This window comes from Centruroides sculpturatus, unplaced genomic scaffold (assembly GCF_000671375.1).
Source record: "Centruroides sculpturatus isolate CEXI.00-Female unplaced genomic scaffold, Cexi_2.0 scaffold241, whole genome shotgun sequence".
In the NCBI taxonomy this organism is placed as follows: domain Eukaryota; kingdom Metazoa; phylum Arthropoda; class Arachnida; order Scorpiones; family Buthidae; genus Centruroides; species Centruroides sculpturatus.
Genome location: NW_019384409.1, coordinates 16,537 through 29,434, shown reverse-complemented (window position 1 = coordinate 29,434; position 12,898 = coordinate 16,537). Strand labels below are relative to the sequence as shown.

Genomic DNA, 12,898 nt, shown 5'->3' with positions numbered 1-12,898 from the left:
TGGGATCCCTCGTATGACTGGATCTAGTTTCAAGAACTCTCTTGAGTCGATCGCGATTAAATCTCGTTTCAGTCGAGATTGAAACGGTCGATGGAGGTTATATGCGAACGGCGACAAGTGGAACATGGCGAACGGGGCATAAGGCTCTAGTTTAGTAGTGTTACAGAGTATAATACGTATATTTTCGTATATTTTTTAAAAGAAACAAAACTGCTGAGAAATGTTACGTGTGTTTAACAACGGGTTCGGAAAACTTTGAAAATGTTAACAACAGGTTCAGCCGAACCTGTGCGAACCCGCTGAATATCACCACTGTATAAGGGTTACCTGTATATCAATCTACTCAATAATAATAATTCTTATTTCTAATAGTAAAGATGTCTTTTTAAAGTTTTCTATACTGTCAAGCATGCAATATTAAATTTCTATAAATAATGCCAGGTATCTCTGCTAGTTCTATATAATATTGTTCATGAATTCTAAAAATCATTGACAGCAGTTTTTTTTGAGCAAACTTTAAATCTTAAGATCCCACAAATATTTTTTTTGTGGAAGTTTTTACTTTCCACAAAAAAAATATTTGTGGGATCTTAAGATTTAAAGTTTTCTCAAAATAATTTTTATTGCAAATTTCGTTCATTAACTTATTATAAATAATTTACTGAATGAAATTAAGTGTTATTGTTTCTTGTAATTTTCATTAAGATCCTAATTTTATCTCAAACTTTTTAAATTTTTTAAAAAAATAGGAATTTTTCAACTTCTATTCATAAAAAGAATAATCAAATCAAATAAAAATCAATCAATCAATTTATTACATGTGATTCAGAATTTTATTTATAAATTCAATCTGAGAACAATAATGAATTTGTAATACATGTAGTCACAATAATATATGAAATATATTTCAGTCATTAATCATATAAATTAATTCAAACAGTGAATCAATAATTATATGCAATGATTATAAAATTATTCAACAACAATAATCTTATAAGAAGTTTTTTACATTACTTCCTCTACTTTTCATAGCAGTTCCACCATTGTTGCTCCATCAATCTCATTCCTTAGAAAAAATGTTTTTTAATCAAGAGAAAAGCCACACATTTATTGTTTTCTTCAGTTTTTGCTCTATGGAAATCATTGTTAACACTTATTTATCTTGGCCTTTTTCTATAACAATCCACAAGTAGACACACTACTGAGACAAAATATCTTCATATCGCATTAAAAGCCTTTTCAAATGAATTCTGACTCCTCATACATTTTCAGAAAAACTAAATTGCACCCATTACTCTTTTTTTGATACAATATACATCTAAACTGATTCAATCCTTAATTACAAAACAAATACAACCTTACTTAAATCAGCAAAGGAACATTTTAATAAACAGGCTAACACTTTAAGCAGCCTTCAATGGCCATTAGACTGTTCTAGAGCAGTGGTTCCCAATTAGTGGTATGCGTACCCCCGGGGGTACGCGAAATTGCATGAAGGGGTACGCACGGCAATCTAAAATCGGCCGATTTAAAATTTAAATGCATGAGATGAAACAATCAAAAAATAATAATGGTTGGACCATCAAAAATTCAGCAATTTACAACACGATGTGGAATGCACAAATTCGTTTATTTATAACTAAAAACATTCCCGAAATTTCATTGTTAAAAAATGCATTTGTGACAATACCTAAATTCACAAGAAATAAAAATTGTACAATTATCATTATCATGTCAGTGAAGCAGCAATAAAATATTTACTACCATTTTGCACAACATACCTCTGCGAGAGCGGATTTTCGCCATGACAAACGTGAAAACTAAACATCGTCACTGACTTCAACTCGAAGATGACTCGAGACTGAAGCTGACCCAAAAGCAACCAGATTTTACAAAGTTGTGCAAAGAAAATCGTGCACATTTGTCACGTTAAAATTAAATAACCTTATGTTATTTTCATTATTACTGTATTAGAATTGTATTTTAAAGGTAATAAATGTAAAAAAAAACATTCTATTTATCACTTGCTGTCTACCCACAGCTTCGCCCGCATTATATCGAATTTTCTCGTGGGAGTAAGATATTTTCTCGCAGTAAAATGTAGCCTATGTCCATCTCCAACGTGTAAGCTATCTCTGTGCAAAATTTTATTAAAACCTGTTCAGCGGTTTAGATGTGAAAAGGTGACAGACAGACAGCAATACCTTCGAATTTATAATATTAGTATGGATTAATATGAATTTCTGCTATAAGGGGTACGCGAGTTTGAGCTCTTTCTTGAAGTGGTACGCAGGAAAAACTAATTGGGAACCACTGTTCTAGAGGATCAAGTGTTTTTTTAAAGGTTATAATGGAATTTGGAACATCAAATGTATAGGAAGCAAACAAATTTAAAAACAAGCATGCATTATGATTGGTCTTATTAGTAATATAAGAACATATCTCATGCATCCTATTTAGTAATATCAAAAGCGCTCAGCAACTAAATAATAAGAAACAAAACACCTTTTTTGCCGAGAAATAAATATAATTTGAAAAAACAAACGTGGAACGTAAATTTACGTTCCATTTTTTCGACCTGAAGATGGCCTATTAACTAGGCTGAAAACGTTTGTTTTTTCAAATTATATTTATTTCTCGGCAAGAAAGGTGTTTTGTTTCTTATCATCCTATTTAGTTTGGCTATATTAGTAATACAGTATAAGAACTTACAATCATAATGCATTGCTTGGTTTTTAAATTTGTTCACTTCTATACTTTGTTATAATTTGAAAAAACATTCAAGGATTGAATGTTTTTTAAAATTATAATAACCATTATCAGGCTGTTCTAGAGAACCCCATTGAAGATAGCTGAAAAGGTTAGCTGGCTTATTGAAATATTGTTCTACTGATTTAAGTAAGATTGTATTGTTTTTCTATTCTTTGATGCAGTAGGAAAGACAAAAAGACAACAGTTAATGGTGTGATGATAAGTTAGCAGAGCTATCATGTTCAAAACTATAATAGTGCGAGTAGGAGAATGTAAATCACTATGCACGATAATAATGGCACAGTCTATAGAAAAAAACTTGCACTGCATTGCATATAATTTTTTATTCACCCTTATAATAAAACACTTGTAAAATAAAAAATAAAGTATAATTTGAAATACTCACTTTTACTACAGTCTTATCATCATCTTCAGTATTAACGACTACAGTAGATTGAAGTTTATGAAGCCAGTCATGCAACTGATTAAATTGCTGTATAAATTCAGTAAAAGACCATGTATAATCTGGTGACACAACTTCACCATCTAAAGATAATTCACCACTAGCTTCCTAAAAATCAAAATTTAATAAAAAGTTTATAAAAACTCTAAATTTAAATTATTACTTAGATAATATGCATTTTTATAAAATTATTTCTAATTATCCAATTAAAAAATAAATAAATATTCAAATCAGAGAACATAAAAGAACTTTCTAAATTTGCTGTACAAGATGTTTCAAAAGTGACTAATATGTTGAAATTAGATATATAAAAACTTTAAAATGTTTATTATTGGCATCATGGTTTTGACTAAGTACCAGTAAGAAGGTTTATGGACATTTTTTTGGAGGTTACAATTAAAGAAACTGTGCACCATGACATTCTCAATCAATTCCTCAAACCTCAGTTTCTTCAGGACAGTATTCTTAACATGATAACTTTCAACAGGACCATACCATTATGCAACAACTCTTCAAAATTATCACATCTACTTCCCAATGATTGGAATGGGCATAGAGGACCTCAGTCACAAGCAGCACATTTATCTAATTTAAACACGCTGATTTTTTTGCCTGGAAATTCATAAACATTGAAGAATTCCATAGAAAAATTAAGAGATCTAGCTGATCTTCAAAATTGTATGACTAAGATAGCATCTAAAATGCTAGAATGTGTGTTCCATAAAACATACTAATCTCTGCAGAGCTCAAAACTGGTTGTTTTGAGATCTGTAAAAATATTTGTGATGATCATTTAAAAACTAAATCAGGCTCACATCCTGTGTATTTTATTTAAATATATTTTTTCCATGTTTGAAATATTTTCTTTTTTATAAAAATTCTTATTATTTTGCAAAATCTGTAGTCATTTTTGAAACATCCTGTATTTCTTACAAATTTTCCTCTCATCTGGTGTCTATGAAAAAAATTTAGATATTAAATCACTGGATTGCTAAAAAGGTATATAACTAGCTGTAAAATAATGAAAATTAGACAATCTTATTTCCAATGTTTTCACAGTTTAATCAGAGTGAAAACAGTGATTTAGTAGTGAATAAGCCATCAATATAACTGCTCTCTTTAAATAATAATAAAAATCACAGAGAAACTAATATTTATGGCTATTTCTAGCATCCTCAAAAAGAAAAAAATATTTAATAAAAGAGAATTTTAAATAATTGAAATAAAAATATTTGAAATGCTGTTTCTTTATATCAGTTTATTTGACTTAATAAAGTTTAAACAGTTTAACAATTATACTTAAATTATGTCCAAGAACCAAGTTCATATTATAACTAATACATGTAAAAAAAGCACATATAAATATCACAGAATATTGTTCCTAACAACCTAATTTAATTACTCACTTCTACAAGTTCATTCACACTGTCATTCATACAGTCACGTTAGAGATCCTGTATTATATGAATTGTCATTGTTTATAAGGATTGAATAAAAAGTAAACATTAAAATTTTGTTAAAAGTTGAAAATGCAATTGAAACTTACAGATCAACAGTAATGAAATAAGTACAAAATGAATTATGACTATTATTAAGGTCGCTTATCCTAAAACCTGCACAAATTTCAGTGTTTAAAATTAATTTATTTTAGTATTTTTGTGTACAAATAGGTTGCTTAACATTCAGATGGCATGATCAGAACCACAATCAGCTGCAATTTGAACTTTAGTCTTAACCCATTCCACTAACATTTGGAAGTGGTCAGTTTTGAAGTGGAAAAGTTTAGTCTTGATCAGTTTTGAAGTGGAAAAGAATTGGTTGGGAAGCTGATATACAAAGGAGTTGGAACTCCTTTGTAGATCAGCTTCCCAACCAACCCTTTTTACAAACTTTTTGCTTTGGTTGATCCTAAAATCTCACAGTCAGTCTGTTGTGAAATGTTGGCTTAACAGGAGATGTACCAAATTCCATAAATGGTCCATTTTGGCAAATATATGTCTTGAGCACAATGAGCAGTGGCCATTTGCTAGAAGACATAGCCAGTATTTCTTTAGAAAGAGTACTGGCCTCTTCTGAATGCATTCATTGCTATTCATTTCTTTGGTGATAGAGAACCGTGAAGGGACAATGAAGGGCTATGAACATCCTCTTAGACTGACTGCATGCCAAACCAGAATCTTTAGTGAATACTTAAAGTGTCATTTGAATTTGACTTCGGGATCCACATCTAGCCCTTCTTTGTTGAAAAACTGATCATCATCAGTCCATTCATTTCCATCATAAGTGAAATAAGACTTGTCATCCATAACTACATAAATATTGATGCTTTTGAAACTCCATAATGCAGCTTCTGCAGAAAAGTTTTTTTGACAAGTTGCTTAGTTGCATATTAGGGTTTTTCAAATGGGATCTCGGCTGTTTTTTTAACCTGGGAAATCCCACAAATTTCTTAAAAAGTTCACTTTTTTTCTTATTTTGTGTTAAAGTTGAACAAATAGAAAGTATAATTAATATCCATAAACTGTCAGAATACATTTGCATTTATTAATTTTAAGCCTGCTTATTAGATTTTTAAATTTTTGTTTGTTATGACATCTCACAGATTGTCAATAATCAATATGTATTTGTGGCAGGACTCTGAAAATTCTTTACTTGTCAGAACCTGTAATATCTGGAATACTTGCACCAATGCTGTCTTAATTTTAAATATGCCCAATAGCTTCAATAACTGCATTATGCCAGGTTGTGCAAATTGGGCAAGGATAGAAATGAGTACAACAAATCAAGAATATTTAAGAGCAAAAGAAGTACTGCAATGCATCTCAAAAACAAACTCGAAATCTTTGAGGTGAAAAAACACATAACATTTGACTTCTCTTAAATGCATTAAAGAGAATTCCACCCACATCTATTGAATTGGAAAGGGCATTTTCAGTAGCAGGACTTTTCATTATTAATTAAAATAATAACCAAATTGAATGATCGGAGCATTGACCATCTTTGGTTTTCAAAATCTTATAATGCAAAATAATAATGTAAATTTTTATGTTTTATTTAAAAAACAAAAATTACTTTTTAAGTTCATTTTTTCTTTAAATTTTCAACTAAATTCAAAAGATGTTTTTTTGTAAGCAGTTTCCAACAAACTTTAATAAATTTTTTCTATTTTTGAAAATTTCTACATAGTTTAAAGGGGTAATTTTAATATATATTTTACAGAGCATTATTAATATTATGATTTTGGAGGTTGCAGAACATATTAAATTGAAAACTGAAAACTTTTTAAATTGAATATTAAATTAAATTGAATATTAAATTGAAAACTTTTTAAAACTGAAAAATAATTATATTATTCAATTTCAAGGTATTTTTTATATCTTAAAAATAATTAATTATATCTTGGGATCCAGTTCACTTTTTTCCTGAAATCCCGGGACAAGAAAAAGATTACGAAATGAGAAACCCTATTGTGTATTATAGAGCAGACTTTTGCTTCTTGAAAATCACTTGCCATTCCTTCTGAATCCAGTGAATATGTCCATGTGAAATTTTTAACTTCCCATTTTTAAGTGTTTGTCCAACTTTTCCCAAGGCTTCCTCCTCCAATTTGTTGTTCTTCCTTTCAGTCATTTTCCTCCTCTTTTGACCACTTCCTACTCTTCTTTCCTCTATTTCCCTTATCTATCTTTGAAATGTTGCTGTACACTATGCCATGGAATTCTCTTTGCATGAAATGTTTAACCATACAAGATTTCACATTTTTCCAATTTTCAGTATAAAACCAGCCAATTACATTCCTTTGAATTTGTTTAATCCTTCCATTTTTATAATGGAGCCAAAAACATTCTAGAAAGAATACATGCCGTCTCATGCCCATGTGAAATTGTTCAAAATGATCAAAGCGATATTGAAATTTCTTCAGAGTTTTAGGATACAAACTTAACTTACATTGTGTATTCAAATAATTTGTAAGATCTTTAATCAGTGTTGTAGCTATGGAGAGCTATGAGGGGGCTCTCAAAAATATATAGTAATCTAGATTGTCCAACTTTAAGGTTGATCTTTAGATGTTATTCCAATCCTCATAGTAAGAAATATTAAAAAATATAAAACTGACTTATTATATGTATTTAGTCCTAAAGCAAATCCTTTCAGCTTAATAAAATTCAAATAAATATAATGTAACAAACAAACGTTAATTAGTAACAAATCAAATATTTAGCCAAATTAATATACAGTATTAATATTTATTAGCAGTCTTTTGAAAATTAAATTTATATTTTTGATTTTACAAAAGAGCATTAATAAAACACACACTTATTTCTTCAATAAACAGTTTTGTTTAATATAATTAACACAAGTAAATGATTCTAGAATTACTACTGAACAATGTATTTCATGATGATGACGTCAGGTCTCAGTCACCCCACAAAAAAAAAAAAATCATGTTCTATACAAATCTAGATAATTTTTTTCTATATGGATAGGTTCATTTTAATTTAATCTAATTTTTAAAACTACTCATTATTTGATAATGTTAGAGTATTATAAAATAAGTTATTTATGCAAATTGGAAAATGCATAACTGCAATTTTTTTTGCATCAATTAAATGGTCAAGATTGTATGGTGATGAACTAATTGAATCAGGTATTATAATAGCAATTCAAGAAATAATTTCCATTGCAAAATTGTGAAAATTTAACAAAAAAAGTGACTGTAATAAACAAATTTAGTACAATAAATTTTTTAAACAACTATGTTACTAAAAATAGCTTAATTTCAAGCCCTGTTGTTAAAAATGCAATGCTACAAATCATGCAATTAATTACTTTTGTAAAAAATAATTTTCAAAGATTTTATGTAATGAAAAACTAAACAATCATCCTTTAATATTCCTCAAAAACAAATAATAAAAGACATTTATGTTTTTAAAATGATAGTCATAGAACAACTGAATTTGTTAAAACTTGCATGTTTTCAGAGTAATTCATCTTCAGAATTATTCAAGTTACAAGAGTTCATAAATTTGAATTTACGTTGATATTAAAATACAATTGTTTTAAAATTTGACAAAATATATTAATCAAACTATAAAATTAAAATATTAATATAGTAAAAGAAAAAGTTCATTCTACTTAGTTGATCAATTTAAAAAAATTTCATCTCTTATTTATTATGTAAATTATATGTATTAATTATTTATTAAGAACAAGTATTATACTGATTCCCTTAATAAATTAAATTATTTATTATAAGAAAAAAAGTTGATTTAACAATTTGCAAAAAAAAAATTATTTAAAAAGACAATAATTATTATTTCAATTAATTAAATAACAGCTTGATTATTAAAAAAAATCAATACATAATAATAAGATGGTAATTAATGAATACAAGTTGTAAATTAAAGTGAAGTATATTTACATTTAACACCTTAAGTAAAACTAACTTTAAATGGTAGACCTGACATTTTAAAAATGCTAGAATTATCAATGAAGATATTTTAAATTTAAGAGCATGATAGTTAAAAATTTGATTTAAACTTTATGATCAGAACAGGTAAACAATATACATACACGACATGATGCAATGAGACCATCATCCATCAGACAATCATAATGTGACCATAATGCTTCCCAAAACTCATCCTTCTGAGTTGGACTATGCCGGGACATTTTATCATGTTCTTTTTGCATTTCAAGAACTGTACCCAATCCTGCTCCAATTGTTTTTGGACTCCTTGGAATGCACCTTTCTTCTGATTTGATTTCCCTCTCTCGATTTGTGTTTTCGGACACCCAAAGAGAGGGCAGAGAAAGATTTCCCTTTACTTTGCTTCGTGGCCATGTACCACTAAAATTCTTTAAATTGCTGTTAACATTTCCTAGTTCATAAATAAAAAGTAACTGCTATTAGAAAACAATTTTAAATGGTTAGATTTATATTTAATTGGCTGATCTATCTAGTACCAGGTTATTTTAGTTTAGTTACCTAGAACCAGTTTAGTAATTATGTAATGTCCTCAATGTTTTTATTATTTTTTTTAAACTAAAATGATCTTTTTTGACTAAAGTAGAGCTAATTGCATACATTAATCTAAGAACTTTTTAACAAAATTTCACATTTTTGTATAAAATATTAGAGTTTAATCATTTTTAATAAAAAAAATAGAATAATAAATAAGTTTACTTATAATGATACTAAAAATATTATTCAAATTATAAATATTGTCAGGTTTCACATATTTAATTTCAAATTTTGTGTGCATCAATATTCAAATAAAAAAAAAACCAGATTAAAAAATAAAATATAGGCCATTAAAGAATTTTTAAATTAGAAGAAAAGATAAATTATGAGAATTTTTAATATAATCTTATTCTATTGTAAAATTTTACTTGTGAAAAAAATATTTTTAAATTCTACTTATTTTAATACCTTGGAAAGATGGTGACAAGTGGAATGTATTTTTGGTTACATCCATCTCAACATCATCCATGTAACAAATGGGAACTTTTCCTTTTTTAAGATTTATATCCAACTGATTTTCATTATTAAAAACTCCTAATTGTAAAACTGGCATGAGTGAATTTCTTTGATATATAATAAAATCTAATTTATCATCATTTTTATAATTGATAAAATTTTTTGCTTTAAAATAATCTAAAATATTTGAAAATCTTTGTGGAAATTGTTTGTATCTAGTTTTAATGAAAGCTCTGTATGGAATACTTAGATTTGGTATTCTGTGACGCCCTTTTTCAGACAAAAGGGAACATCGAGAAATTTTCCTGTTTATTCTGAGCCTAAAATAAAAATAAAAAAGTAAGATACATAAAATAAACACAAAATATGATAAATTAATTAATTTTATAAACTATTGAAAACAAATTATTGAAACTTAAGAAAATTGTTTTAATTCTAAAAGTAAAATAAACATTGTTATAAACATTTTAAATTGAGAAGTAATATAAGAAATGTTAGTTCTGCCTAAATCTTTAAAAGTTCAAATATAACATTTAACTAATATGTAATGAAAACAAACAAATGACATTAACCTGTTCATTAATTAACAACAAAAATTAATTTGCATAGAAAAATATTGTAATTAAATGCTTGACTGGATAACAACATAACCTAAATATTATAACATAATTAAAAACATTTTTAAAAATAACATATCAGCCATTGTCATTGTTCATAATTTCATTTTTAAAATTTGCCCTCATTATAATCAATCATAATTAATTCTTAAAAAATTAAAAACTTACTTTATTTGGCATAAATATTTATAATTCTTTGTATCTACTGTCTGAGCATTAAGATTTCGTCCTTTGTCACTTAATTTTTCTGATAAACATTGTGCAGTAATTATTTTTGTTTTAAGACATTCAAATAATAATTTTACCGATTCATATAATAAGCTTCTATCATCAATATTTTTAAAAACCTCTGTTAATAAATACTCCTCTTTTTCAAGTTCCTGAAAGATAAGATAAACAAATCATTAAACAAATATTGAAATAAAAATTATTAAACAATTATTATTATTATAAACAAATATTGAAAAAACATATTTTAACCAAAATGTAAAAAGTTCTCAATTTAGAATTACTTACACACAAATTTCTATTAGCAAGAAACTTCAGATATGATTTATGACATTAATTGTATTCCATAAAACAATAGCAAGAAATAAATTCATTTCACAGTGATTACACATGCCATTTATTGTGCCACATTAATAAGCATTTTTACTGAAACTTGAGAAACTCATTTCATCCAACATCACCCAAATCATAAACTCAACTGAATTTCTCTTTAGAGCTTCCCAAAGGAGTGGTAGCATCATGTAGAGTATATTTCCCAATCAGCTTAGCCTCATAATACTACATGAATACCAAGATTCAATTCTTTCCATATGAATAAATAACTTTAACTGTATTGTTGTTATCATATATGCACCCTGCCCTAATAGCTTTGCACATTTTGAATGCTTTCTCCTCTCCCTTTGCATTCCAAAGACTCACCATGATATTGTGTGGTGACTTTAATGTAACAAATAACTATTGGAACTCCCTTTGACCATTTTATTCCTCTACTGATCTGAAAAGTTCTTCCTAAATAATATACATAGATTCTCCCTTATACAGACCAATCAAAGGCAACAAAAAATTTTTGAAAATGTACACTACTCCAAATTTTCTGTGCCATGCTCTTGGAACTCCACCTACCCATCTGATGAGTTTACAAAGAATCTCCTGCACTTATCCCCATAAAATGTATGCATTTTCCTTTATTCCAGCACTTGTGGTTATTTTTCAGTGTTTGTTACTTCCTAGTTCAGACTAGATGTGTTTTACACATTAAAATACAGTATTGGCAAAAAAGAAGCATGTGGTAATCGTTATTGAAGGAAAAAAATTAAGATGATTCAGAGAGTAGAAAAGAGTGAATTAATGTAGAAGATAGCAGATGAACTTAATGTTGGAACTTTAATAGTGAATGACTGGGTAAAAATCAAAGAAAAAGCTTGTCAAACATACTACAAAACAAGGAGGTAGCAGCAGTTACATGCTCATCATTAAAATTGATGTCTACAAGGCAGTAAATGAGGTACTATAAACAGAGATCGAAAACATCCTTAATCCATGAAACTCATTTTCTGAATACAAATAAGGTGCATTTCCATTATTTCTGTAATTCTCATTCAGTTTCTATGTATATCACTTGCTATTTATATCATCCATAAGACAAAATGCTAGAAATTTTTAAGGAGTCAATTTATTACTTGATAAAATGTTTTTTTTCCAAGATAATAAATCTGATAATGAATTATTATAAACTTTAAAATAAAATGTAAGAACAAAACACCTACCAGAAATTTAAAATAATTCATAAACATTCCTCTAATCATGAAATAATTCAAACCCAATGATCAGACAAGGATATAGAATAATCTCAAAAAACATTTTATCAAGTAATAAATTCAGAACCACAGCTACAGAGTCGAAACTCCTTCAGTTTAGTCAGCAGTATACATATGCAGTGTATATGTATATACAGGTAACCCCCGTATAACATGGCACTTCTATAGCATGGATTCACTCTAACACGATTCGAGAATTGGTACCACCCCCATATAACACAGTACTTTTATAGCACTGATTCACTCTGACATGGTTCGAGAAATGGGTAAAACCCTCCTACAACATGAAATGTAATAAATTTTTACATACTTAAGTACTAATAGTTCACAAAAATTATTATTTTCATGAACTATTAGTATTTCAGTATGTAAATGTTCTTTTCTCGCCTCCATACATATGGTCCTTTGCGAAAATTGTTTCAATTTTGCCAGATCTCGACACTTCTGCTTCTGGTGTTGCCAAATGTTTTTCCCTTATTCCGTAAGTGCTTAGCACTATATAAGGAAATTTATAAAGATCTTTTAACTAGAAGCAAGCAATCTAAAATTACATACTTTTTGCAAAAGGTAAAGCATGAATCTGAAAATAATGCAGAAAAATGCTCAGAGGATAACGATAACCTGCCAAAAATAAAACGCTCTCAGTTAATAGTGCTTTTAGTGATGACAAAGAAAACATTGTTTAATTTATATTAATATGTATCACTTATATTAATATGTATTTATCTTAATTATGAAAATATAGTAGCATGTTTTTTAA

General features: G+C 27.9%; 1 protein-coding gene across 1 annotated transcript in view; it reads right to left on the bottom strand.

The window, feature by feature from the left end:
* Positions 1 to 12,898, bottom strand: part of LOC111618986 — a 140,704-nt gene that overhangs the window by 113,466 nt on the left and 14,340 nt on the right. Inside the window, exons 2-5 of the mRNA XM_023360615.1 lie at positions 10,481 to 10,692; positions 9,648 to 10,015; positions 8,789 to 9,096; positions 3,158 to 3,322 (exon numbers count right to left, since the gene is read on the bottom strand). Of these exons, the coding sequence (XP_023216383.1) occupies positions 3,158 to 3,322; positions 8,789 to 9,096; positions 9,648 to 9,792 (618 nt within the window). The 5' untranslated portion in view covers positions 9,793 to 10,015; positions 10,481 to 10,692. The remainder of the gene's footprint in view (positions 1 to 3,157; positions 3,323 to 8,788; positions 9,097 to 9,647; positions 10,016 to 10,480; positions 10,693 to 12,898) is intronic.